This window comes from Rhinolophus sinicus, chromosome 1 (genome assembly GCF_057876585.1).
Source record: "Rhinolophus sinicus isolate RSI-liver-muscle chromosome 1, RSI-T2T, whole genome shotgun sequence".
NCBI classification, from domain to species: Eukaryota; Metazoa; Chordata; class Mammalia; order Chiroptera; family Rhinolophidae; genus Rhinolophus; species Rhinolophus sinicus.
In genome coordinates this window covers 75,168,199-75,196,188 of record NC_142501.1, presented here as the reverse complement: position 1 = coordinate 75,196,188, position 27,990 = coordinate 75,168,199, and the positions used below count along the sequence as shown (strand labels likewise).

The 27,990-nt window shown below is 34.8% G+C and overlaps 1 protein-coding gene across 3 annotated transcripts in view; it reads right to left on the bottom strand.

Annotated features, from left to right (window-relative positions):
• Positions 1-27,990, bottom strand: part of SYT1 (synaptotagmin 1) — a 510,235-nt gene that overhangs the window by 180,706 nt on the left and 301,539 nt on the right. For all 3 annotated transcript variants that reach the window (XM_074325375.2, XM_074325377.2, XM_074325376.2), the window contains one exon: positions 8,868-9,050. In XM_074325375.2, the coding sequence (XP_074181476.1) occupies positions 8,868-9,033 (166 nt within the window). In that variant the 5' untranslated portion in view covers positions 9,034-9,050. The remainder of the gene's footprint in view (positions 1-8,867; positions 9,051-27,990) is intronic.

Below are 27,990 nucleotides of genomic sequence, written 5' to 3'. Positions count from 1 at the left end.
TTTGCAATGCCATTGTATCCCAGAAACAGGTTGAAATTATGTGCTTTGGTTTAGTTCCTAAGTAGAGCATACACAACTTAGCATGTAGCATATGCTGTATAAATATGCACTGGAAGCTTGAACTTTGAATATGGCCAATACTGTATTCCAGATATTGTTTTAAGCATTTTATTACGTCTTCCCACAGTAGAGTACTATACAATCCTTATTTTACAGAGAGATTAAATGACTTGCCCAAGGTCATACAGGCAGTAATGGCATGAGTGATTATTAACCCAGCTTTCTAGACAAAGTGTTAACCCCTTAGGGTTACTGAAGTATACTGAAAAATGTAGGGAGTAATAGTTACATGATTGTAGTAGCAGTGTTTTTAATACACTGTAATAGTTTCCTGATTTTAAAGAATCTCATCCAAGTCCTTATAAAAAGGAAATGATTACAATAAAACTTTACTGTGAAGGCACTGAACAATATAACTCAGTCAATTAAGGTATATTACCCTGAAATCCTGGATCTTTTCTAAGTTTCTGTAGATAGGTACACACTACTTTCAGTAAATGATATATGTATCAGTCAAATATATTTCTATTATTTGTAGTACCATTGCCTCCCTCCACCCCCCCTTTTTTTTCATTTTAACCTGTATATGTAAAAAGCTTGAAAGAGAAAAGAAAAAGGGAGAAGGTTCAAGTAGTTTTGACGTTTCTCCAGGACAGTAGTTTCAATGAAAGTGTTGCTTGGGGAAGAAACCTTTAAATGGGTCAATATCTTCTGAATTTTTATTTTAAAGTTTACCTAAGTCACTTAAATGGCAGACTGGGGCGACATGTGGACTCAGAAGGCATCAAATTAAATTCCTTTAGTAGCGTATTCTCAACAGTGAAAATCAAAACAAAGGAAAATAAAGCTGAGTGCTAAAAATATGATGGTGCATCACATAAGTTCCCTTTGGTTTCTGTTTCTAAATTCTTTATCCAATTTAATAGAAACTCACCTGACAGGTCAGCAATGCAATAAAAGATCTACATAGTCATTAGAGAGAGGAGAAAACAGCAGTTGCTGAGCTTCTCTCATTCTATTTTCTTTATAGGTTTGCATTGGTAGTCAGACTTCCCTTGGTGAAAATGTAGCCTATTTTGACATGCAGTTGCTATGTAATAAAGAATAGAGGTTTCAAGCTATTTTAAAATATATTTGTGTATCTGTATAATATGTCCACATGGTAATTCCTGAGCAGTTTTTAATACATGTCCAAAATATGGTTCACTTCCTTATTTTTCTCAGGTGAATTTACTTAATATCTTTGGAAATGCTAGTGGAATGTAGCTAAAGAAGGTTTAGAAACTTCCCTGAGATCATAATTCACTTGGTGGCTTTACATGTTTACCATTACTCTGTATTACCAATGCTTTAGAAGTTTATAAAATCTCCCAACACTAGTTCAATTTAAAGGCATGAATTTCTTGGGGGAATTTTCTGCATAATAGGCTTCCAAGAGGGAAACAAAATTCAAGAACGTATTTAAACAAACTTCCTGAAATACGGCCTGAATGCCATATGCTTTTTGTCAGGTTTCCATATTGAATATAGGATATTGGTAAGGTCATGTTGCTCATTATTCTTTAAAATCAGTATTATCCACAGCACCCCAGTTTATAACAAATAATTTACAATCCTTTTACTCTCTGAGTATAAACAATGATAATACAACATATCTACATATGTAAGTTTAGCACAAATCAATAAAATGTGCTAACTATAAAAGAAATATAAGAAGAAAGTAATTTATAATGAAATAATTTGTATTTCAGTATAAAAATCTTCAGGCACCACTATATGAGAAGACAAATGAATTAGAAAATGAAGACAAGCAGAAGATTTTCAAAATGTAACGAGAACATGAAAAGTCAGAGGTTCGATGCACATTAGAATGAAAGCTAGTATATTCAGCTGATATTAGGACCATGCAAAAATGCTTTGTGTTTATATGACAAATGGTTTTAGGTTCAGATATTATGAACAGGATTTCCTTCTACATGCATATTTTATGGAGGTTTTGAAATTTATGCAGAATGAGGGGCAATTTTCATTGTGTGAAACTGTCTCATATGTTGCAAGATGTATAGGTCCCTCGGCCTGTGGCTTCTAAATGCCAATAGCTGTCCCTCATGCCCATATTGCACACTAAAAATGGCCTAATGAATAGTCACAATATACTCATATTGTAGGGTAGTGCCAACTCTAATAAGAACGAAGCTGTCTTTCTGCCACAGGATTACGTTTTTAACTCTTAAAACACACACACACAATATTCACACACACACACACATATGTTCTATATCTTAAATCAGAATTAAACTTCAAATGTAGATGAAATAATACAACTAAAATAAAATGGAACATATGTTTATCGAATGGAAACATGGATCACTACGTTGAGCTGTGATGCACTGCACCCTTCTCTCTAAGTGTCCTCGTCCCACATATACTCCTTCAGAACTGCACTGACAAAGTCACTCAATATCACAAAGCAGTTGCTCTGAAAAGAGTGCATCAGTATTGCCACTTTTTTCTTAAAGATATTTCAATTTAATAGAGGTTAACAATGAATAATAGCACTTAACATTTTAGCCAATGCTTTTCTGAAGTGAGAAGAATCGAGTCAACAGATGAGAGCTGAAGCTGAGTTACATACAGAGTTCATTTATGCAATGAAACAAAGTGTACCTAGTAGTACTTAGGTAATAATGGGTTCTTTACATGACAACCTGCCAGAGTAAGTGAGTGCAACCCACGGAAGGCAAAAACCTGCAGTGAATAAATAAGTACTTGTCTTTAAAGCCAGATAATGCAATGAGAAACTCCGAATTAGTATTAAATTTGTGTTCCGAGTATTCAGTCATTTAAAACAAATATCAAAGATGAATATGAAAGATCAACCAGTATCTATGAAGAGACAAATAGAACTTAATAGTTTCAAGTCGGCTGTGAGTAGGAGTGGAGGTCATTTGCAGCCTCTGTGATGTTCTATTAAAGGCATAATCATAAAAGTGCAAAATTTTTCTTGACACACCCTGCACCTACAACCTGCACTTCTTTGAACAAATCACTTACTATACTGAGCCTTGTCTTTCTTATGTGAAAAATGGTGATAATAATTGTTCTCATCTAGTAGAGTTTTCACAAGGCCAAATGGAGACTGATTTTATAGAAAGCACAGCACATACTTCCATGCTAAGCGCTCAATAAACATTGGTGACCATTATATTGTTATTCACATGCTATGGATTATTGTATGTTCCTAATGGTTCTCTTCATATATTTCTTAAAATTGTCTTCTTAAATTAACATTATGTTCATGACATTAACATATGTAGCAGTGACATGGCGTACAATTACATTATGTTCATCCTGTAGTTACATGAGGGAAAATAAAGCTACTGGACTGCATTTTTGCTCCTCAGTGAATATTTGCTTGCGCCATGTTTAACCAACTATATCACTACGGGTTGTTGAGTTTCACTGGCTGTTACTATGAGAGAAAACACTGATATACCTACTTTTCAGGCAAGTACTTTTCAACTGTGTTTCATACAGCCAGTGTCTTTAGAGCTGTTGATGTGAGTATCTAGGGAGGGTGAGTGAGAAACATTTAACACACCTCAGCAGCTCTGATGTGTTTCATGTAGGTTTCTTTTTTCTATTTGAACAAAGGGATCTTTAGCTAAAAAGGTGTGAAAACTATTGCTCTCTAGATCAGTTTCTCCAAGCATGGCACAAGAAATCAGTGTTTGTTTGGTATAATGGCATTATGTGTAATGTGATAATATCTATATAGTTGTTTCTAGTACGATGTCAGGTAGTTCCAAGTAGGGGAGATACAAAGATGTGTAAGAAATTGTTCTTGCCTCTGAGGAATTTACATTTCAGTGAGAAAGACAGGCAAAACAAGAAAAATACACACCCAAACCAGATAACCAAGATATTTAATGAAGAGCTTTGAAAGGCTGGAAGAAGACTCAAATCATTGTGCTTTAGGAAATGATGGAACTTCTCATTCAAGTGATAACATTTGAACTGGTTCTTGAATGAAAAAGAAGGGGTCAGGGTTAAGGGGGATGGGGTCCAGGAAGAGAGAGAATCATGGGAGAAGACCCGAGTGGATGTGCTGGCTGGTTTTGAGAGGTTTTTCAGGAGAATTAACAGGACTTGCATGAATGTAGGTATAGAATTGGAGGTGAAATATATCAGGGCGACAAGGATGATAATGAGGTTTCTTAATAGAATTGTTGGCTGGGTGAATATAAGTACCCAGGGAGAGCAGGTGGAATAAGAATGGAATAGGATTAAAAATGGAACCCTGTAAATAAGGAACTTTACTGCTCAAGGGAAGAAAAGACGATGAAAATGGAGGACCAGTCAATGAAAATAAGGAGGAAAGGAAGAGGAGGAAAGGAGAGTCGAGTCCCGGAAATCAAGAGGTTTTGAATGTTGGTGACAACGAAGCAGAAATATTAGACCGAAGGAAGGTTGACAATGACCCTCTTAATTGTGCATCAAGGAGTACCTGAGACTTCATTAAAATCATTTTAACAAATCATTTACTTGGAGGATGGAAATTTCAGTGGAAGGAGCTGAGTTGTTGATGGGAGTTGAAGAAACAGATGTCAGAATCTAGGTTACGTTTTTCAGTCTGTTTGGTGTAGATATGAAGGAGGAAAACAGTAGTAGTTGACAGGAGGTAAGGTAAGAAGAAAAGTTTAGAAAATGAAAGAGGAAAACTGACATTTCTTAAGCCCTTAGTGTGCATGGAGTTTCATCAAATATACGAACCTTGAGTATGTGTATGTGCTAAAAGGAATGATGGAGTAAGAAAATGAAATTATAGGGATTTTTTTTTTAAAGGACATTAGAGGAGAGGATGGGAAGAGGAAACACCAAAAGGTTGTTTTTCCTAGATGAGGCATTGTTGGAATGAGTTTGAGAAATGAAATGCATATATATTGGGCCGCAAAATTTCCGGAATTTTCTTAATTTGGGTGTCTGTCTGACCTGAATAGAGGGCTTCTATAAAATAGAAATAGGCTTGTGAAAAATGACAGTTTGAGTTTAATAATACCTACCATTTATAGAATGGTTACTCGGTGCCAGACACTCTGCTAAGCACTTTATATGCACTGATACTTTCACACAACAAGCTATGATGGAAATATTATTTTCGTCCCCATTTTATATGGGAAGAAACTGATACACAGAAAGATTAAATAACATTCCCAAGGTCACAGAGCTAGTATGTAGTAGAGCTAAGATTTGAACCCATGCAGTCTGTGACTAGAGCTTGTGTTTTTAATCCCTACGTTAAAATGTCTATCCAATAGTATTTCTACATGAATGATGTGACTACCCTTAGCCCACTTGCTCGTATTCTAGACTGAGAATCAGGTTCCGGCTATTTGGTTTGCTGCTATGCTTCAGGAAAGGTGCACTCTACTTCAAGAAGCTCATAAATATCAAAATCTTAATCACAGCTATTTGGATGACACGAGTTCATGCTTTACAAACCAACCATGGCCCTAGTCATATTAAAATCAAAGCTGCAAAATAAAGAAACATTCTGAGAAAGCTTGTCTGCTTCATTTAGATAACAGTGTGCAGAATGAATTGGAAGATAAAAATGCTCAGCATTTACCATTTCCTTTTCCTTTTTTTATTTTAAGCCCCATGGTGTTATGGATGATATCATCAGGCAATTTGGTCTGAATATGTTCCATGCTGGTCCGTGCAGATGACCCCACTAATGACATGCACACTCACTGCCATTGTGACACTGCTCTTCTCACAAGTGGGAATTTCAAGTGACAGAGTAAAGCTGTTTGCTATCAATTTTGCAAAAAACACATCTGCCAGATAGCCAAGATTTCGGTCAGAGACTGAAATCGATTAATATTCTAATTTGTTACCTGTCATTAGCGTCATACTATATTATGCCAAGTCAAAAGCGATAACCTTTATATAACATATGCTCCTAAAGGAATGTAATTTTAGGGATGTTTTATTTTTGTTTAGTGTTGCTCCCTGTGTATAAATCCCATTAGAAATTTCAGTTACACTGGCAGTAAAAATTGTAATGGATTAAAAATAAAAGTGTGAAATATTTAGTTACATATTTTTAATAAATCTAGATGGCTATATTTATGATACAGTTTTTTCTAGCACTTATTTACCATACCATTTAAAATAATTTAGGTATTTGATTTCCTTTTTCCTATTAGATCAGGGAGAGAGCTAACAACATAGTATTTCTATATCCTCTGACATTCTGTTATTTTAGGTTGCTGGTTAAAAGCAAATCTCCATGGAGGAGAAAACTGGGCTGATTTCCAGTGTCCCAGAAAGGGACACAGGAGTGAGACAGTGGCTTGGGAAGGAATGAAATGAGGTGAGCCAAAAGAAAGAAAACAAAGAAGGGCGATTTTCACAGATGATTTTTTCCAGCTGATTGTTTTCCTACTGAGGAACAGGAAGGAAAATATAAAGTAATCATACCTGGCTCTAAGTGGCAAAGGTTAAATCATGGTTCTCACTAAGCATGGAAACAACTCGCTTTTCCAGTGTGAATGACAGTCAAGCATTGAAAACATGTTTTCCTTAGTATTAGAAATTAAGAATTTTTAATATCCTTTAATTTTTAACCACCTTAAGGCATCAAAGTTTAAGAGGGGTGGCTCAGGATATAAGTTAAATTGACCATTCATTCATTCATTCATTCATTCAAACAAACAGATATTGAGTGTCTCACGTATAGTTATATCCCAGGCACCACCACAGATATAACTATGCATAGAGCAGACCCACCTTTTTGCCCTTGTAAAGCTTACATTATTTTGGAAGGAGCAAAAATGATTTAAAAACAAATAATAAAATACATAGTATTGCAAATGGTGCTAAGTAATAATAGTGAGGAATAAAAAACAAGCGGTAGGACAGGAAATGCTGGCAAGGATGGGGTGGGTCAAATGGGTCAGACTTTTAAGTAGTGCGGTTGGGGAAGTTCTAACTAAGAAGATACCATTTGGGTAAAGGCCTAAAGTAGATGAGAGAATGGATTACATAGATACATGGGAAACATTCAATCCCAAAGTTTTCGATGTTGTCATGTCTCTCATATTGTTTGCTCTTACAGAGGAGGAGATAGTATTGAAGACAGGGCAGAATATGCATTTGGTTTGGTGTTGCTCATTGCTGCCTCTGCTTCCCTGTAACACATTTCTTTTAAAGCAAACAGTTTGCTAAAATATTCAGGTGGGAGTTTGCCCTCATGATATACACATTTGGATTTTGCCATGTAGTTATGAGCTCAAACGTATATCAAAATACCCAGGTCAGTCCATCAGCTCAGCAGCAGAGCAAGGCAGAGAACCGGGAGCCTGCGTTTCCTACCCTAGGGCTCTATCTATTGGACCATCTCCATCTCCACTAGGTTGGGGGTCTTCTTACTGAGAATGGTCATTACTGACAACTGTGCTAAGTGTGTCTGTCATGTGAACACGAATGTGTTAAAAGTGGACAGAGAGATCAATCAATGGTAAATTACTTGAGGGGTAAGAAGGTGATTCCTTGTATTTTTTTCATTTAGTTTCTCATTGGTCTCAGAGAATAATTCTCTTACAAATTTATAAATCTCTCATCTGGATTATTCCAACAGCTAGCTTTATCTTCTGCCCATGCCCGTCCAAGCATATTTCAACACAATATCGAGTGATTTTAAAGAAAAACCTAAGTCAGATCCTGGGACACCTCTGTTCAAATCCCTCCAAAGGCATTTTATTTCACTCAGGGTAAAATCCAAATTCCTTAGAGCAATCTGCAATGCCCCTTGTACATGGACTCTGCTACAATCCAGACTCATCTTCTACCCTCTCCATCTTGTTCATTGTACTTAAGGCACACGGAGCTCCTGGCAGTTTCAGGAAGATTCTTGCATAAGGGATTTTATTTCCCAGGTTTTTTTATAACTTCCTCCCCGACTACCTCAGGGTTTCCTTACAAAGAAAACCAGCTCCATCATTCTAAATAATAAGAACCTTCTACTCTCTGGCCTCTATCCTATCCCACTTATGCCCTTTCAGTTTTTCTTATATCATTTATCACTACATGAGGTACTATACATATTTGGCTCTTTATTGATTTATTACTTCTTTCCCCCACTAGAATTTAAGCTTTGTGAGGGCTGAAACTTATTTTTCTAGCACGTAGGAAAGTGTTCAGTACACAATAAGAGTTCAAATCCAAAGGCAAAAAACAACAACCGTGTGGTTTAAAATTTAAATTAAATGCCACTGCTTGGACTGAGTGCTACACTCATACAAATAAACTTAGGTACAAATTACTTTTTATTGCCTGATGACAACAAAGAAACATTTAAAAACTGCAAAATATTTTGAAATATTAATAAATTGATAAAAGGAAATCAAGCTTCCAATAGGGAAAGTGCATTTTAGGTATTACTTAGGAATGATTTTTACAATGGTTTCATAAATACAAAACTAAAATATAGCACAAGCCATAAACATTAGTATTCTAGAGAGACAGACACTAAAGAAGATACAAAAAAAGGACCCACTTACACTGAACACAAGATACAGATTATTTTATAAAGTGGATTTTCATTAATTATATTTAAAGACTTAATAAAATATTCCATTTCCAAGAATATTCCACTTTATTATTGGAACACTACCATTCCTATAATAAAAAAAGTTAAATGTATGTATATAGTATGTTAAGAGGAAGTCTGCCTTGTATCCAATGGGTAAAGTGATTTTCAACCATTTATTTTTACTCACGGAACAATCTATAATACTCACATGGAATTTTATGTAACTCATTCATGAACTTCTCCTTCAGCTTAGAAAAGGCATCCTCCTTTCCTTCTCCAGGACTGGCTGGCTCTGTGGCATTATTTGGTAGAACAGTAGCAACAGTAGTAACTGGCGGGGCTGCCAGAGCCTCATGATGACTCTCGCTCACCATTTTAGGTTCAGGTGGAACTGTGAGGGGAGGGAAACAAAAAAGAATAATTCAAAATGGCTTAACTGATCCCACATCAAAGATATACCAAAGATGAAAAAAACATCAGAGATGCACCTGCTCACTGAGTAAATAGTCTATCATTAGCATATTACTTTATGTTGGTTCATAAAATATTTATGGCACCACAGTGGAGATTCTTCCCCAGAAGGTAAGCCCAGACATAGTTACTGAAAGCATTCTCTCCCAACAATACTACATAAACTGTCAGATCTATTAGTTATTTATGTAGGCAATTGTTTGCTGTGTAGATTTAACTTTGTAATTTAAATTTGTATGAAACAGTTGCTGACAACATATATGCTCTATACTCAAAATATTTTGTATTCCCTGAAATAAAGAGATGAAATATATTGGAACTGTTGATAAGTGATAACATTTAAAATGTTACCTAGTGAATTCTGAAATGGTTATGAAGAAAACTATGATAACATTGATGTTCTAAGATGTTATAAACGTTATTCAGAAATTAGTTCTTGAATGGTATTTAGTCATTTATGGATGGTATGTTTTCCTTCCAGTCATATTTTTTCTTTCTTTCTTTTTTTTTTTTTTTTGACATTTACTGTAAACAGTACTCTGCTCAATAATTTACTTGTCTTGATGGTGAATTTTTGAAGCCACTGTACATGACATGATTGACTATATATACCAAGGCACCGATAATGAAACATGACTTGTCTAATTATTTAAGTTTATTTATTTTGAATATATTATTGAATTTATTAAATGAATTCATTCAATTATTTTAAATGTTTGTTTATCTCCAAAATGTTAAGAAAACAATCCTTAAAATCGTCAATGAAAAAAATTTTAGCTTTGGATACAGCACACATGAATTCTAGTCCTATTCACTAGCTAAATTTTGACAATGCATTTGACCTCAATTTATCTGCCTTTTGAAATATGGAGAACTGAAACCTGCCTTACCTAGATTTTTTTTAGACATGTGAAGTACTCTATAAATGTAAGGGAGGTATTCTAAAAAGGTGTAATTGAAGTCATATTCTCCAATCTAAACATATTCTGGACTTTATTAATTTTACTGTGTGACTTAAGATTTCAGGCTGTGCTGGTAAGAAAGTAAACATGACTCTGGGCAGAAATAGATAAGTGCAAACAAGCCTGGGCATAAGTAACTTCACTGTCTCAGCAGGAAAGTTGGGACCCATAAAGCCCTTTTTATTTGCAAGGAAGTAGAGATAACCAGCAAATAGATAAAGGAGTTTTATAGAACTCAAACCTTCTGTGAATTAATTATGCATACTTATCTATTTAGTGGAAGTACAATTGAAAGAAGAATAATCTCAAATGTATGGGGTTATTATTAAAATCTTAATAAAAATCCAGAGATTTTGGATCTTCTGGATGGAGGTGATGGCTGAGGCTAATATGAATACATAGATAATCAATATTTATTTTATAATAGTTCTCTTTTTTTAAGCTTTAAAGTTTCTGCAAGTAGCTACTAATATTGTCGTGAAAGGTAGAATCAGACAGATGCAAGTTCAGATCTCTGTTCTTCAGTTTCTTTATTTGTAAAATGAGACTGATCATACAAAATACATACCGTCTTAATGAGTATAAAATGAGATAATCTAGGCAAAGAACTTAGCAATCTAGCATGTAAGCTTGTTCCAGCTATTGATCAGTTGATTAATGAATAAATCTATCCCCCTCACTCCCTCCTTCCCGCTCTCCTTCCCTTCTTCCCTCATAGAATTTGGCAGCCCAGAATATTCCAGATTGTGGAAAAATTTTTATCTTTTTCCAACATAAGGTCACTTTCCAGAAGCTTTTCCTGATTTTCTGATTCTGTTTAGCTTAGAATCTTGTCTCCATGCAAAAACGTGAAGTACTCTTTGCATAACTTATGTGAAACTATCGATATTGATAACTTTTATATTTCATCTGAGTCAGCAAGACTAAAAATATGCACAGAAACCCATACATATGTATGAAATATTAGTATGTATGTATTCAAAAAATGAATTTGTTCCTCTGCTGTAAGAATCTCCAGCTATGATAGGCATTATTGCTTATCTCCACAGGCTAGTTGAGGATATTTGAGGAATTATAGTTTCCTATGGGATTTAAAGGAAATGATGTGTTAGATACAGCTAGCTAAATACAATAGAGCTGTCATTAAATTAAAGGCACATTGTCTGTGTTTGAGCTCAATTTTGGTCATATTCTGGAAGTGGGGTATCGTTGCTGGTCTCCTAGACTGATGTTCAGATACTACCTCCAAGTGGGGGTAATACTCATTGTTTGTAGCTTTTGTGCACACAGGTAGTTGGGTCCTTTGCCACCTGGGCTGTTAAGTATTTTCATATTATCCCAGATTATTTGGAATATAAATTATTTCCACATGTAAGTTGAATGATCTAAAAGACTATAGGAAAAATAAGACTTTCATTAAGTAGAGTCAACATTTCGTAAATGCATTTGCAGTTTACGCAGTATTTTTTTTCTAAGGAAGCAAACAATGTTTTTATAATTTCCCAAAACAATCCTTTCAAACATAATGTGTGCTTGGGAGGTGTTTCATCAAAGGTAAAAGTTATAAACTTTCAGTTCTTACTAGCTAATGATATTATCCCTACTATTTCTGATTAAAAAAAAAGATTGTAAAAAATATATAGACATGCTCCTTCTACTTAATGTTTACTACTGTAAATTAAAAAAAACGTATTTCATAAAATACAAAAATATAATGGGTAATTAAGGATCTAATATACTGACAAAGAAAGACTAATTGATTGTTTAATATTTCATTTTTATTCCTTCATATTTTGACAGATAATATTGTTTATAAATAGCAAAACTAAGAATAGCTACATGGCTCTTGAAAATTCATATTTATGGATGTAAGGTGCTTATCAAGAAGCATCATTTGTAGATAGAAAAAGTAGCTAATTATTCAGTCCAAATGACTTTATATTCTCTTATGTACTTTAGTGCATGTGGCATTGTTCACTAATTCAGAAAAAACCTTTATATTCTACTCAAGTCTTGATAAAATAACAGCCAACAGTTATTGAGTACCTGCAAAGTGGTTTAGTTTTATGAAATCATATGGTTCTCATACCACTCCTATGAGATATAATTTTATCTTATTTCACGGGTGAGGAAACTGAGACATACAGAGGTTATGCAACTGGTTCAAAGTCATATAGTAGTAATTAGAACTTATGTGTCTTAGCCACTGTAGAATAAGAAGCTTGCACACTATGAGTGAGACAAGTATCTAATAAAATTGTTTTGCTTGAAAGTTTTTGACAACCCCAAAACTTCAGCTGCTACCTTTAAGAAATACATTTTATACCGTACTCCATTATAACACTCTCTCCACCTGCATGTTATATATAGAATGAAAGTTTCACATAACATTGGCCCTTACTACATGTGAATTACTTTGATATATTCAAGTTCATTCTTTTTTACTAAACAATTCTAGTTGTATCTCCAAATTGTGTACATTAGTTTCATAATCCACTAATGATTTGAGACCTGTGGTTTAGAAAACAATTATAATAAGGGACATACTACAATATTGTACTACTAACTGGGGCTAATAAAAACTAAAGATGCCATTTATTAAGAACCTACTATGTGCCAAAATATTGTCATTGATATTTAAGTATAATATCCGCAGTTCTCATTAAGGTAATGAGAAAAAGTAATTCTGTCTTACTTTACAGAAGAAATTGGGATGTGGAGAGGTTAAGTGATTTGTCCTACATAGCTTTAGCCTCACCAAGGGTTCCTTCTGGGTTACTCTCATAATAACATTTAAGTATTATTAAACAATTAAATCAGTACTGGGAAGGTATTTATGGTTTTCTTTTGAATTGGTTTACCAGTAAATGGAAAACACAAGTCATCTTACTAATTACATAGTTTTAGAGGTATAATCATTTAGTTAAAGTGGAATTTAGTATCTTGGAATACACCAAGAGAAATACTGAACAGAAAAATAAATTCCCATTTAGAAGAAAGTTTAGTACAAAGGACATGAGCAAACAATTCTCAAAGAAAAAAAAGTTTAATCTCACAGAGTCAACAAACTGGATGTTCAAATAATAATGAGATAATATGTATTAATTTGTAAATGTAGCTAAGTATAGATATGAAAGAGGGTACAAAAAACTGGGGACCTGGGGAAGATCATAGGTTAGAATAATATTTCATAGAGGTCAAAGTAATAGAACATATCAAAGGCTGTGGAAGCTCTCACTCTTTTTCTAGAAATTCAAAAGAGATAATTAACTTTAGGTGTACAGACAATTTAATATAAGGATATTAACAGTAAATTATTTCTAATATTAGAAGACCAGAAACTGCCTACCAGAGAGACTTCTTAAATTATGGTAATCTGTAAAATGTTATTAAAATTATCTTAGAGGTAAATATTTGCAAACCTGGAAATACAGTAGAGTGTTAGATGAAAAATACAAGTTATGAAACATTACGTATGTCCAAATTCTGTAAATAAAATCTTTTGTATAAAGCGGATGGAAGGGTATATTTAGAAATGATATCCTTGCAGTAAAAGAGTTACTTTCCTCTCCATATCTATACATTGTAAATATATTATAAACCTGAATTATTTTAAATTCCACAAAGAAGAAAAAAACACACCTTTAAAACTGCTTTGCTTTTGAGAAAACTGGATCTTACAAAGAGTTTAATTTCCAAAGGCCAGATTTTCAAAAAATACTTTAAAATGTAATGTAAGAAGCTAAATTGCAAGAACGAGTGATTCGGCTATGTTTATTTGCTCTATTTAGCAAATATAATATGCAAAATGGCCACTGATTAAAATACAATGTAGAAAAAATATTAAGGTATTTTAAAGGTTAATACTTTTTTGGTGTAAAAGGAGGAAAACCAGGATTTTGGTTGCCATGACAACTTCTCTCCATTCCTTGTATTTATTCTACTTAGTAGGACTTTAATTATGTCTATCTCCAGGTCTACAAATTGATAACGATTTCTCAGATTATATAGTGAGATAATCTACCATACTGCATAAACATAATGATTTCTGGAGAAATCACTAGTACCACCTCTATTTGTGTATTGTATTTTGTAACAACAGCATGCAAAATTAAAGAGGAAACAGGAGAAGTTCAAAGAAATATTGAAAACATTATTACTAAAAAAATATTCTAATGCAGAATTGCCCCAAACTGAAAGTAACTTTTGGGGTAATTTTTATAAAGAATCTGGGAGATAATACGGAATGTGCTAGAATGCATTTTTGAGGTGCAGGACAGAATACAGTGATTTTATTCCATCAGAATTTCCTTTGATCTTCTGTAGGTGTAGGTGGAAACCATAAGACATCATGTGCATCTTTCCCTGCCTTTCAGGAATGAGGCTTTCATTTTCAGGGAGTCCTGTCCGCTGACAATTCACAGATATGAAATCTTTCTATAGAATCACCCTGGACTGAAGAAAACTGCCTTGCCCGAGGTTAAACTCACGTCCTCAGGGACATCCCACATCCAATGCCTGGGAGATGCTGTTATAAAGGCCAGGCCTCCTGCTTCAAATTGGTTCATTTCTGAAGGATCTGGTTGAATCAGCTACAGCTCATGGTAACTGCATCTCAGTTCAGCAACTGCCTTTGCTCAAACCTGCTTCCTCTACTCCCTTACATAGAAAGCATACCCCAATAAGCCACCTCTGACTCAGTGCTGTTTCCCAGAGAATTCCGTTTATGACACCCACTCTGAGAGATTTTGGGGGAAAAAATGAGCCACCGTCAAAAGTTTCATTCAAATTCTTTCCATATCTAAGGATCCTTAGGCAGTAAGTGAAGTGTAGCATCATTATCACAATCTTCCACAAGTTTGCAGATGTTTGAATGTCAGGCGGGGCGGGGGTAGGGTGGGGTGGGTGTAGCTTCTTCCCAGTTTAGAAACTTTTTCTTGAAAGAAGTAAGAGGGAAGCTAGAGATTATATATTCCCTATCATGTCAGAAAAGAGCTGACTTCTGGTAACAGTGCCAATAAAATGGTTGGAGATGAAAGGTGGTTTTTCAGACTGTGAAGCAAATGGAAGCACAGCAGGTACATCCTACCTTCATAAAACCATAAAATGCACAGCCACCTGGGGTTTTTTCCTTCTTCTTTTTTTAAAAATAGATCTAGGTACCTCCAGATTTCCCATATTTATCTAGTCACAAAAGTCTCCGAAGAAATGCAGGGAGAATTTTGCTTAGGAGTATGGTTTTCACGCAGTATCTCATAAATGCTTGTGTAAATTGGATACAAATGGGCCTGCTTCGCTTAACTTTGAGAAAAGAATCAACATTCCTCCCAATCCTACAAATACCACACTACAAACATGGTTGCGGTGTATACATTATTATTCTGGAGGTGTCTTTGGAAGAACGTGATGTAGGCGGAAGTACTGGATACCCATCAGCTGCATTTTCTAAGAATTATGTATGTATGTATGTATGATTGACATACAAAAAGCTTTACACATGTAATATATGCAATATATACATATTGATGAGTTTGGGAATATGTATGCATATTAATGAGTCTAGAAATAAGTATACACCTATGAAATCATCACCACAGTCTCTAGTTCCTGGCTCTATAGAAGGTGTTTTTCTCTGCCTTTTAAGCCTGTCTCTCTTCAGCCTCCTACAGCCATGTTGGTTTTCTTTCTTCTGTCTTTCTCCCTTCTTCCCCCCCCCCCTTCTCCTGCTCTCTGATCAAAATTCTCCTGCTCTCCTCATCTTTTTCTTTTCTTTCTTCTTAGTTTCTTTGTTTTTTTAAAGTATATTTGTCCTCCAAAGGGAGTACAATACTCATTTATTGTTAGGTTTCTTTTGTCACATACTGGATACCTGATGCATGTTATGTGTGTTTCCTGAGACCTATACTTTGTGTAGCGTCAGAGAAAAAAAGAATAAGATGCCAATTCACACTATCAAGACAGCTCACGAGTTTCTCCTGGATGCCTCTTCCTGCCGTTATGGAAACTCTAATATGCCCCATGACAGCATTCATTGACACAAATAGTGGTGAATTACAAGTCACAGTATCTTCTTGACATAGTTAGACAGCTGGGAACACAACTCTGATCGCCAGGAAACAGACAGCATGAATAAGAAGTAGCAAATAGGATCAGACAATAGGAAATTTGGATCCAAGGGGAATAAGCAGAGAGAGGGGCTGATGAGTGGTGTTCAAAACAGCAGAATAGCTTAAAAGGCAAACATTTGTATTAAAGATCAGAGATCAAAGGGGATCAAATACATGGTGATGGAAAGAACTGACTCTGGGTGGTGAACACACAATATAATATATACATGATGTATTACAGAATTGTACACCTGAAATCTATGTAAGTTTACTAACAATTGTCACCCCAATAAACCCTAATTTTAAAAAAAAGATCAAACTTTTAAAATGGAAAGCTACTAAAACAATTAATAAATCAATAAATAATATAAAATAGCGAGATACTCCTACTAGAGGTAGGAAAACTCTGGCTTACCATCTTCCAGTTTTCGTGTTTTTAATATGAATTATTCTCCATAGTTTCTAATTCTCACTGTTGATCTCCTTCCATCCCTGTCTCTCCAAGACCAAGTAGAACAAGTTTCTCAAGATTCATCTCCTTAATGGTAGAAGGGCACTGGTTCTAATAAGAGTTCAATTATTTTCCCATCTCTAATTTTCATTGTTTAAAGAAAGAATAATGTCCTATGTCAAAAAGGATCATTATTACTAAGGTTTATTTCCAAGCTGACCAACTTGTTTAAAATCTTTATATCTTTTTCTTTTTTTTAAACTTTATTTCTTTTCTGAGGAGAAAGAGACCTCGCTCTAAATCCTGCAGATGGTGGGTAGGAGATATACTTGGGATGTGAACCCTAGTTCTTGCCCATCCACAGCTCCTTTTCAGTGAAACTGCCTTGCGCAAAGGCTCTCATGGCGAAAAAAGAGTCTATGTAGATTGTATGACCACCTCATACAGCCACAGTCACTGTGGATTTAAGGAGGAATGAGGACCTAATTCAATGACAGCTCACTTAGGCGCTGGCCTGAGGCCAGTGACACTGTTTGGCATGAAAAGGTGAGTGAGGCCAATAAGATTCTCTCCTTCAGGAATTTAGCTATAGAATACTCTGAAGAAACTGAGGCATAGAGAAGAAACATGCCCATTGTCACATAGTTAACATGTGGTGGAGCCAGGATTCCAAACACGGCCGACCTCAGGGCTCACACCTGTTATCACCGTGCAGTGCATCCCTCAGTTTTCCTGTTTCCTTTGGCCTGGTTTTCAGCTTTAAGTTGCAGTATATAGTATCCTGCAAATACTAATATTGACAGTGATCTGACTACCTGCACCTTATAATCAAGAAGGCATAATGAGAAATAAAACCTATTGTGTAGGTTCATTAGGCTTGGTAGTTTCTGGAATATTTGAATTTATAGCCAGTGGTGGTGAATTCTGTTACTGATCTGCACTGCGTTCACAACAAGATGTACGTGGAAGAGTGAGAGAACGGATGATATACGGTGATATGGGGCTCCTGTTGTGTAGGCTTAGAAAAGTGCCACGGAGATGGGTAGTGGAGTGATTAAAACATTTAACTGCATACTTTTTGTTTTCACAATACATTATTTCCTCATAGTTGTACATCTCCGAAATGGGCATTGGCTTTATAATCCATGGCATTTTACTATCTGTCTACCAGGCCTGGGCATGCTCAACCTGCTTGTAATTCCTGTTGATGCTCCAGTCAACAAATCAGTTAACTCTTTTGCTGAGTTAATTGATTTCAAGTTGTTTTTTTTTTTACATAAAAACAAAATGTTGATGTTTTGACTATTTTATGCATTTAGTAACAAGTTGAGCTGCTTTGTATATAAATGACATTATTTATAAGTATAAGAATCTCCTATTATTCATTCTTGAAAAACACAAGAATATATAAAAATGTACATCTGCTTTCCTAAACTTCCTTTCTGGAAGTTTCCATCTGCAGTCAGCGGATGGAAATGTTCATTCAGATCCGAGTATATCTGACCGTCACGGCAAAAGGGTTTTAAAGACAATTTGAGGAAGGTATCTAAATCCTGGTTGTGCTCTGACACTTTCCATTGTAAGCTTATACAATCAAAATTACCGTGTTTCCCTGAAAACAAGACCAAACCGGAAAATAAGCCCTAGCATGACTTTTCAGGATGACATCCCCTGAGTATAAGCCCTAATGCATCTTTTGGAGCAAAAATTAATATAAGATCTGGTCTTATTTTCAGGGAAACATAGTAACAGAATGAGAATCAAGTAGTTTGAAAGATTTCAGAAGCATTAGTGGAGCAATGTTTAAAGAAATGCTTTATCTACAATTTTGATGGCACAAAGAAAAATAAATGGCGTGTAAAAGATGGACATCATCAACTCTTGAGTTGAGAACAGACTTAAAAATCTTAAGAATTAATTAACTGATCTATTTTGTTTTATTTTCTTCTTTATGTATGAGAGTGACAAAAATAATATCTGTCTGAATAAGTTTATCATTCAATATGTACAAAATAAAAATTCAAATGATGTGAAACCGTTTTTGACATAGTTTAATTTGCAACATTTTTTCTTAGTGGTATATAAAATAACAGTGAATCTTTAATTAATTGTTCCTTAGAGTATATGAAACACAGATTTCCTACAGAATGAAGAGAAAACATGAGCATTATTTACAAATAATGTATTATAAAGTAATAAATGTTATAAAATTTTAAACAAACTGAGTTTTTAATTTCCAAATCAATCACCTCAATTTATATTTAGCAATTGTACTCAATATAAATTTCAGAAGAAATAGCTAACATAAAAATGAATCCATGAGCCAAGTGAAACTATATTCATTGCTGCCTCATTTCCCCCTCCTCAGACCTATAATATAGAGAATAAAAGAATGGAAAGAAACAAATTATATGCAAGTCAAAAAGCTAAGTCCTGAATTACTGTAAAAATGATACAGAAAATCAAGATCTTACACAAAATTGAAAATTTCCCACCTACAGAAGGGAAACAAATCTTGACAATTACAACATAGAGCTATTTCTAAAAGCATTTAATACTGAATTCACAAATTATTGTTTTTCTAATCTATTTATTGTGCACCCATTCTTCTATTAATGAAATATTTTACGGCAGTTTCAAAAATTGTCATTTATTTTAAAAGCGCCACTCAATAAATAACTTTTATAGCTTTCAAGAGCCTCCTAAGATTTTAGTAAGAATGGCAGGGTCATGATCAAGAAGAGATATCAAAATAGCCTTTTCAAATGAATTATAAAGACTTCAAGTGTATTTTACAGTGTTTTAGAAATGATACAGTAAGAGTCAGACTCTCTTCATTTTTATTTTTTGATAGAAAAGGTAGATATAGAAATCTAGAGATGTAATTGAAATCTTACATGGATCAATTTAACAAGTTTTTAGTGACAATGCTTATTGTGTACATATTAATTGAGGTTACTTCTCTTTAACTTCTGTATAGTAAGATGAAACTAGACACTTTTGGCAGTTATTAAAGAGATACAGCTTAGCTGGATCAAGCCAATTGGCTTTCAAAGTGTTTTCTCTAGAAGCAACAGACAAATAATTTGGAATTCTCATTCTCCATTGCTTTGCTGAAACTCAGCTCTGAACTCTTGCTGTTTCTGAGCTGCAGGCACTTGAGAGAAAATCTAAGCCCTCTTTTATCAAACTGTATTCAAACTGTCATTGTGTTGTCACACAGAGAGATGCGATCTATATGTGGTTCTGGTGGTGGTAAATAGGATGAAAAATTCTGCAATCTACATTAGAAATAGTGTATTAATAAGTAAAAATAGTTAACATTTAATAAGACCATACTATGAGGCAGACATTTTTATAAGAGCTTTAAACATACAAGCTCATTTAATGTTCACAAAATAAACCCCATGAGTCAGGCAATACTATTATTTCTCTATTATAGATGAGAAAACTTGCCAAAGGTTGCACAGCTAGTAAGTGCTGGAGTGAGGATATGAGCTGAAACAGGCTAGCTCTAGGGCCTATGGAATTCTGCCTTGCTAATAAATGAATAGATAAATGTTGAACGAATGAATAAATTGGGTGTCTACAATGTGTGCAACATGGTACGAGGTGCTTTGGATAAATTTCAAGTAGTTCATTCACCATCTGTATGCATGGGGATACATACAGATGGTTAAAATCTAGTGTGATATATGCTGTACTAGAAATGGTTATGGGCGACTGTACTGAGATAACACACGTAGAAAACCACTGAGATTTAAAATATCTGAATATAGTTGGGCCTGAAGAGTAAGTTTATATTCTAAATATATCAGATATAAAGTATGACAAGTGGTGATTTGCCTTCTTCTTCTTCCTGAAAAGTACCTTCTGTTGTGTGCTAATGAATTAATTTGGGGACATGAGACATGAATGAAAAATATCCACTATTTACAAAATACTAATAAATGAAACCACATGTCCATTGCTTACCTAACAGCTATTCCTTCCTTTTGATTTAAGAAAAGCCCCAATTTTTTTCAGGCAGCTACTGCTCCTTATCCCTCACTTATAGGTAAATCTTATTAGTCTGTACACCAATCATAGTAATCGCATTGTTTTTGCCAGTGGTTGGTTAGGCAAGGGCATATGATCCAATTTGGGCTTGTCATGATATAAGAGGAAATTTGTTGGGTAACTTCTGGGAGAGTTTTTATAACTCTTAAAAATATATGCACAGGAAGTAATGTCTCTAATGTCCCTTCTGCTAGGGGTGGTTGTGTCTGTATGTGGTACCTGGGACTGCTTGCTGTGAACTGCACTGTGTGCTAGTGAAAGAGAAGGCTGGTACTGTATGGATGCCAGAGCTGAAAGCCTGAATGATGATATCGAGCTGCTGTATTAACCAACACTACGAACACCACACTGTCCTTGGGACTTCTCCCCATGGGAAATAGTACATTTTTTTTTTATGGCTTAATCAATTTTGTGTTACGTTTGCTGTTGTTTGCAGCCAAAAGCTATTAGACGCCACTATTAGGTTGGTGCAAAAATAATTGCAGTTTTAAAAGTTAAAAAAAAAAGCAAAATAAAAAAAGCAAAAATGTATTGAGTGTTAAACTTATTGAGATTTAAAAACCAGGGGTCAAGGCACACAGGATATTAGCAAGAAGCCAAGGTGGTATAGCATAGTAGAAAATAAACCCATAGAAAAAGTAAATTTGTTTTTGTTACTGTGGAAATCGGATAATGAAATATTAGGTTGGTGCAAAATACATTTTCTCTATTTGGAAGAGGGTTGTATCTTCCTTACATCCTATAAATTATGGTGGACATCATTACCTTACATCCTATGGTGCTAGATAAATACAAATTGAATTGATTAGAAATACAAAAAAAATGGGTATTATAATTGGTTTCATCTTTCATGAAAGATCTGAAATGTTTAGGTAAGGTTCCAATTTGTACCTTGTATTCTTATTGGATGCCCTACCTTCTAATGTGTCCATCAATCCAAGTGTGTGAGTGAGGGAACAGTGTACAACTATGCCTGGATCTACCTGGAGTACTTTAGAAGTAAATCAGGGGGAGTCAAAGGATTAGAAAGAATATTTGAAAGTCAGGTACCCTATAATGTCTACTGTGTAGCATAGTCTCCAAGTGTTTCTTAGTGAGTTTCTTTTTCTTTTGCTGCTGCTTCTTTGCTTTTGTCTCTTAATTAGAAACAGTTTATTTTCTCTCTCTCTAACATGTCGGTCTTTGATAAAGTTAGGGACATATTCATGAAGATTTTTTGTCTTTCCTCTTGACAAACCCAGATCATACACTTCAAGGAAGTGAGCGTAAGAACAGATTTCCTATAAAATATCATTGAAGCACCATCTCACATTTAAGCATCATTGTGAAAAATATTTCTCTGATAAAAATCAGTTGCGGCTTTTTAAAAACTTTAATTTCAGACAACAGTTGAACTTCATGCCATTTCTATCTGAGTGGCTCAATAATAAATAGGACTGATGAACATACCGCAGTTTCTATCTTCGATCCTCAAAGAAAGAGTTCAGAGTGATATGTTGAGAAACACAATCCGTAAATACCCTCTCATTTGCATCATAAACAGGCATGCTGGCTTATTGACAGCAATATATGGAGCTAAATGGCCTTTTAATTTTATATTCAGTAATTACAAACACTATAATTTCATGTAAATAAAGTCATTCTATAAGCAGTCCTCTTATCTCTTTAGGCTTTATGCCCAAACTTATTGATCAATAATTTGATATTATGATATATTAAAAGAAAACTGAAAAGTGGTCTAAAGCACCCTGTACCCAACTTCCTCTTTGAAAACTGTTACATGACTTTTAATCTCAAATGCCACATTACCACAACTTTTTAAGATTCTTAAGTGGAAAACATCTCAACCTTATTGGAAAGCAATATACATGGGGAGGCTTTGCAATGTTTTGTTCTGTGAAGGTCAAGGTCATTGATGATTAGAACCTCTTTTGTTTCATCAGTTTGGTTACAAACTGTGATGCATTTGTTAGGAGAAAATGTTTATATTTAGCCAAATGTTTGTGTGTTTTTTTTTCTTCCATGGCTCTTAATATTGCAACTGCTTTTCCTTAAAACAGGTACTATCAATAGCTGAATTTCAATTACTATTCAACTGGCTAAGGAGACAGTTCAGAGTGAGGGCACACTACCACAAATTCATAGCTGACTATCATATTACAGATAAACTAACACTTTTACTACAATAAAAGTATACTGATAGCAGGAATAAAATATGAGCAATGATTCAATCCACTAAAAGTCACCCTGTATTATAGAAGGTGAAATACAGAATAAAACAGAAGATATGGCTTAATATACTTCTCCTTGTTTACTGGAGATTTTGTTTTTAGAAACCCCTCAGGAGCTTTGCAATCAAAGACAAAATCAGTAGGGAAAAAAATAAAAAAACAAAACCGAAAGATTGTGTCAAAGTATTGTGCCAAAAAAAGGAACTCTAATAAAGTACTACTAAAATTAATGAAGTAAAATTACAAAATCAACTGAAATATGAGAGATTACTTAAAATCACAGAATTTTTAAGGCTAGAAGTAGAAAAAAGGCCAAATATAGCTCTACTAAAATGTTTAAAGTTACAAAGGTACAAATAATAACAACATAGAAAGAATAATTCATAATGAAATGTAGGAATTAGGGTGTAAAAAACAAAGACAAAAGCAATCAAAAGGAGAGGAGACCTCAGGAGATGTGACTGGTAAGTTAAACAAAGGAGGCTCTCGCTGAGCACATTGGAGCTCTCGGATGGCCAACTTGAGAGGGAGTCGGTTCTGACTCTTAGCTACACAAAAAAGAATGTCACTTGCATTCTGATCTAGTGTTTTCTCATCTGTTAAAAGTGTTTAGTAATACACAACTTAAAAATCTATTATAAAATTAGATAATATGTTAAAAAGCCCATAGCCGGCATTCAATGGTAGTTGATAATTATTTTAATGTAGGGTTCACAATAACAACAATAATAATAATCATCCTGTAGATAATATATCCCTATTGCAGAGTTGGATGCAAGGAGATCCTTCTCTGACTTGTGGAGGTGAATATAGTATTATTTGCCATGTAGATTTCTCTATTAGGAGAGAATGCACAGGTGAAAGATGCCATGTCCAGGTCCTAACAAATATTGGCATTCTGGGTTATTCATTAGCCTCATGAATTGTTTAGTGTGAGTCATACCTAAAGATTAGTTTCAAAACAACTTTCTGAGCCTATCACTTTGAAGGCCAGATTCTGGAATATGCACAACGTTTTTTGTCTACCTCTCCACGACATCATGTTCTGGTCTCATAGAAATACCAGTTAGACTCAGAAAGAAATGAAAAAAAGAATAATTCTGTTTCTTTATGGAGGGTGTTCATCTTTCTCTATGCAATAGGTTCTAAATACATTTTCAGATTTATCCATTTTTAAACAAAATGGCAGCTGCTACTGAAGGTATTTTGGGGGATTCTGTATGAACCAGGTTAGACTTTCTGAAGCTCTTTGGCTCTGGCAAGGTTTTGCAGGACTCAGAGATAGTCAACCACTTAGGAGCCCCAACTTTCAGGGAGTACGTGGGAATTACCCTTTCCTAGCACTTACTGGTTTCACTACAGTGGTAAGAACATTAGCCCAAAAAGTATGAGGCTTCTAGAGGCTCTTATGCTTCAGAAATGAACAAGTTCTGAGAGTCAGAAAGATTCAGGAACAGATCTAAAGGTGACTCCATGGAAAGACTGGCTGATCTGTGTAGTAACATTCTGGTTCCACAATACATTTCCTTGATTTATTTTTACCTTTTCAACTATTTGTACAGGTTGACGGTTCACCAATTGGATATTCATTGGACTTAACAAAAAAATCTCCTTTAATAAATGCAAATATGACATAGGTTGGGCCAGGTTATATTACTAAGTTATATGGACTGGGCCAATATATACCTAGACCAGTTATGTACTAGATAAGAGCATGGGCTCTGAAGCCAGAACATCTTTGTTTGAATCTTATGTTGATAAATATTAGTGAGTGATATAGATTTCTTATAAATTGGTCAAGCCTTTTCATCCAGTTAGCCTCTTCTCTGAATGGAAGAATTGAGTGAGAACTTGGGGTACCTGGTTAAAGTGTATTGATGAGCACACATTCCTTCTAGATGCCTGGGCAGGTAGCAATAGGTAGGCCAAGAATTACCTCGATTATTAAGGTAAGGAAGGCACTTCTCTGGGAGTGGCCCATATTTTTTTCTAGCCGAGGGGACCCTCCTACTCTTCTTCTTCATGCCCCTTTGAGATTCAGAGTGCCCTGTTTTGCTTCTCTTTTGGTCTTAAACCTTTCCCAGAATCCGCCCCTCATTACTCAGAGTGCTTTCAGAGTGGCTTTTACTACGTTCGTATAAATTAGAGCCAATTGCCCAGCTGTGAGTAGGCAGTTCTCCATTAATAAATTACTCCAAGGCAATTACTCTCCCAGCAAAAGTCCTGATCAATTTGTTAGAATATTTAGGTTCAGCTGTGGAAAAATGGTTCCTTTGGAGTACATTTTTGCTACGTACTTTTGAGTTACAATTTTCTCAGATCTGGTGTTTTTATCAATTATTATAAAATGCTTTCTATCCTTTGGAAATACCTCACAATTTCTGATTTGTTAAGGTACCATTGCATTGCCCAGAGTTTTATGTGATTCACCCCTTTCTTTTTGTATTTTTCTTTTGTATTTCAATAGCTTTTGGAAGGAAGTATAAATAATCTCTTCTGGTTAATAAGCCATCAGGAACAGAAGTCCTGTCTATATGTTCTTCTAATGAAAACATGTCATGCCCTCTTTTCTTTAATATATAAAAAGACTCCTCTCCTTTATGTTGGAGAAGATGAGGATTTTCATGAATTTTTATTGCATTTCTGGAATTCTATCATGGCTTTCTGCGTATGTATCTATATTTCCCACTAGCCTTTAAGGCCCTTGAGTTTTGGGATAAGGTTTTATTCATATTTGCATTTGCAATACTCAGCACTGTGTCTCAATCCTTACAACGATATGGTAGAGATTTGATAGTGTTTAGGGTATATGTTCATAATATTTGTAAAAACGGATATTGCATTTCTCTGTTATGATGGAGTGAAACATACAAACTTTGGTAAACTTAGGTGAATTTGCACACGATTCTTTATTTTTCTCTGGTGTCATGAGTAGGTCTGCATGCATTTCCAAGTTTTGCATGTTATTTCAGATTACGTTCAATTTTGGAGAGAACTGGTATTCGGAGAGGTGATGGCATTTCAACAGTAAAAATGGAGGCCTGCTTCAAATCCTGAGCCTACACAATATTGGGCACACATTGTTACTGAATCTTTTTCATCATAAAATGCTGACAGTGGAGAGAAAGCAGCTGGTAGAGAGGGAACGGATATAGAGCATTCAGTGTTGAAAGAGGGGAACATGTAGCTGCAAAATCATGCTGTTATTCACGATAACAAGTAAAGAAGCCAGCCAGCATTTTGCAGAGGGTGTGAGAAGAAAAGTCTCTTAGAAATCAGCTCATTAAGATGGCACTTGGTAGAAGCCCATTATCAGAGACTGAATACGGTTCTGAATGAGAAAACAGCATTTCAGACGACATAAGAGTGGTGCGGCATTGAAGAGGCTCAAAAGAACTCAGACCACAACTGCTGGAGTCTCTACTGCCTTTGAGCCTCCTCCCTTGGTGATGCCAGTTAAAGATTTTAAACACTTCCTCTGTGAAGGAAGCCTGGAAATCAATATCGGAATGTCAATTGATTTCAGAATGTCACCATACAAGGAGTGTAGTTCTAAACATTCTGCAGGCTTTCCTCTTCTTAAAGCGGCCTGTCTCCATGATGTCTGGGAATTCACTGTGTTACGTATAAATTTAGGCCTGAGCCTTTTGCTGTTATCAACCAGATTGAAAGAAAATGACTGTCCTTAAATTTAAGTATTTTCTTTATGAATAGAAATGAAAGAGAAAAGCTATAGCAATTTCTTCCCTCATGATCATTCTGTCATCTTTCACACTTACATCTTGTTTCTGGAAGCTTTTATCTACATCTCTACTCCCCTGACACTTTGAACCATGGAGATTTACACTACGGCGTGAGACCCAAAAACTCATAAAAATTAATGTTCAACTTAATTTAGGCATGAAATTCTAGTACTGTCCAGAGAGGGATCATGCTGTTTCAAAATAACTTTTACTGTAATTTCACAAAGAAAGAAACCATATTTTATATCAATAAAATACTTGTTTTCTGTGTATTGCATAAAATAAATTTATATTCAAACATTTGGCTACTGCCAAATCAACATCTTTTAGAGAGTTTAGAAACAAAAGTACCATGGAGATTAACTGTGAAACATTTTATTCCATGAAGAATCATAAAACAGAAATTAGAATATTAACAAGATAGCAAAGCAATGCTGACAAGATCAGTTGGTAGGTGGGTCACCTGAATTATTTTCTACCATTGTTCTTGCAATTAATGCATTTTTACCCCCTTGTCCTGATTTACTTATTCTTTAATTAAAGAGATTAGTAAAATTAATTAGAGAATGAAAGTTGATATAACTACTAAAACACCACAGACAAGGGGCTGAGAATATCAGTTTGCTTTTCCTAGAATTACAAATTACAAAATTTAAAAGTTAGGAAAACTTGTGTGGGATGATATGAATTCTTTCTGTTTTGGTCTAGAAATAGATGTAATATGTAGAATGAATTTTCTCTGTTAGTATTACCTTGTTTTTCTGGTAATAGTGATGTTTTATTTTTCTTATTTCTTAGCTGCCTTATTTGTATCAGAGAGTTTTTTAGCAGGAAATTATTTATTCATCAAGATAACGGTGATACCTTTTAAACAAATACAAATTTTCTCTGAGGGATTAAATTTGAGTAGTTCTAGAGCAATTACTCTTAGAATGTGTTTGGGTTTTAAATATTATACATACACACGTTAACACCAGCACTTTATTCCTTCACTGAAATCTGGACAAACTAAAAGTTATGTTAAATTGCTTGAGGATTTACGTTCTGGGCTGAAGTAGCTTTGATCATTATTAGGTAAGGATAGGCTGATATCCAAGCTTAAAACTCCTTCTTATATCTTCCTTTAAAAGAAATAGGATTTGTATTAAAGTTCTTGAACAGTTTGCTTTTTTCACTGTTTTCAATGAAATGTTCTTGACCATTTTTATTCCTTTCTTTCTGGTTTTTCATTCCCTGGACCAGAGAGGCCTCAAATTCTTGCCAAGCTCAGGATTCCAGATTCTTCTGCATTGAATATGACTTTGAGT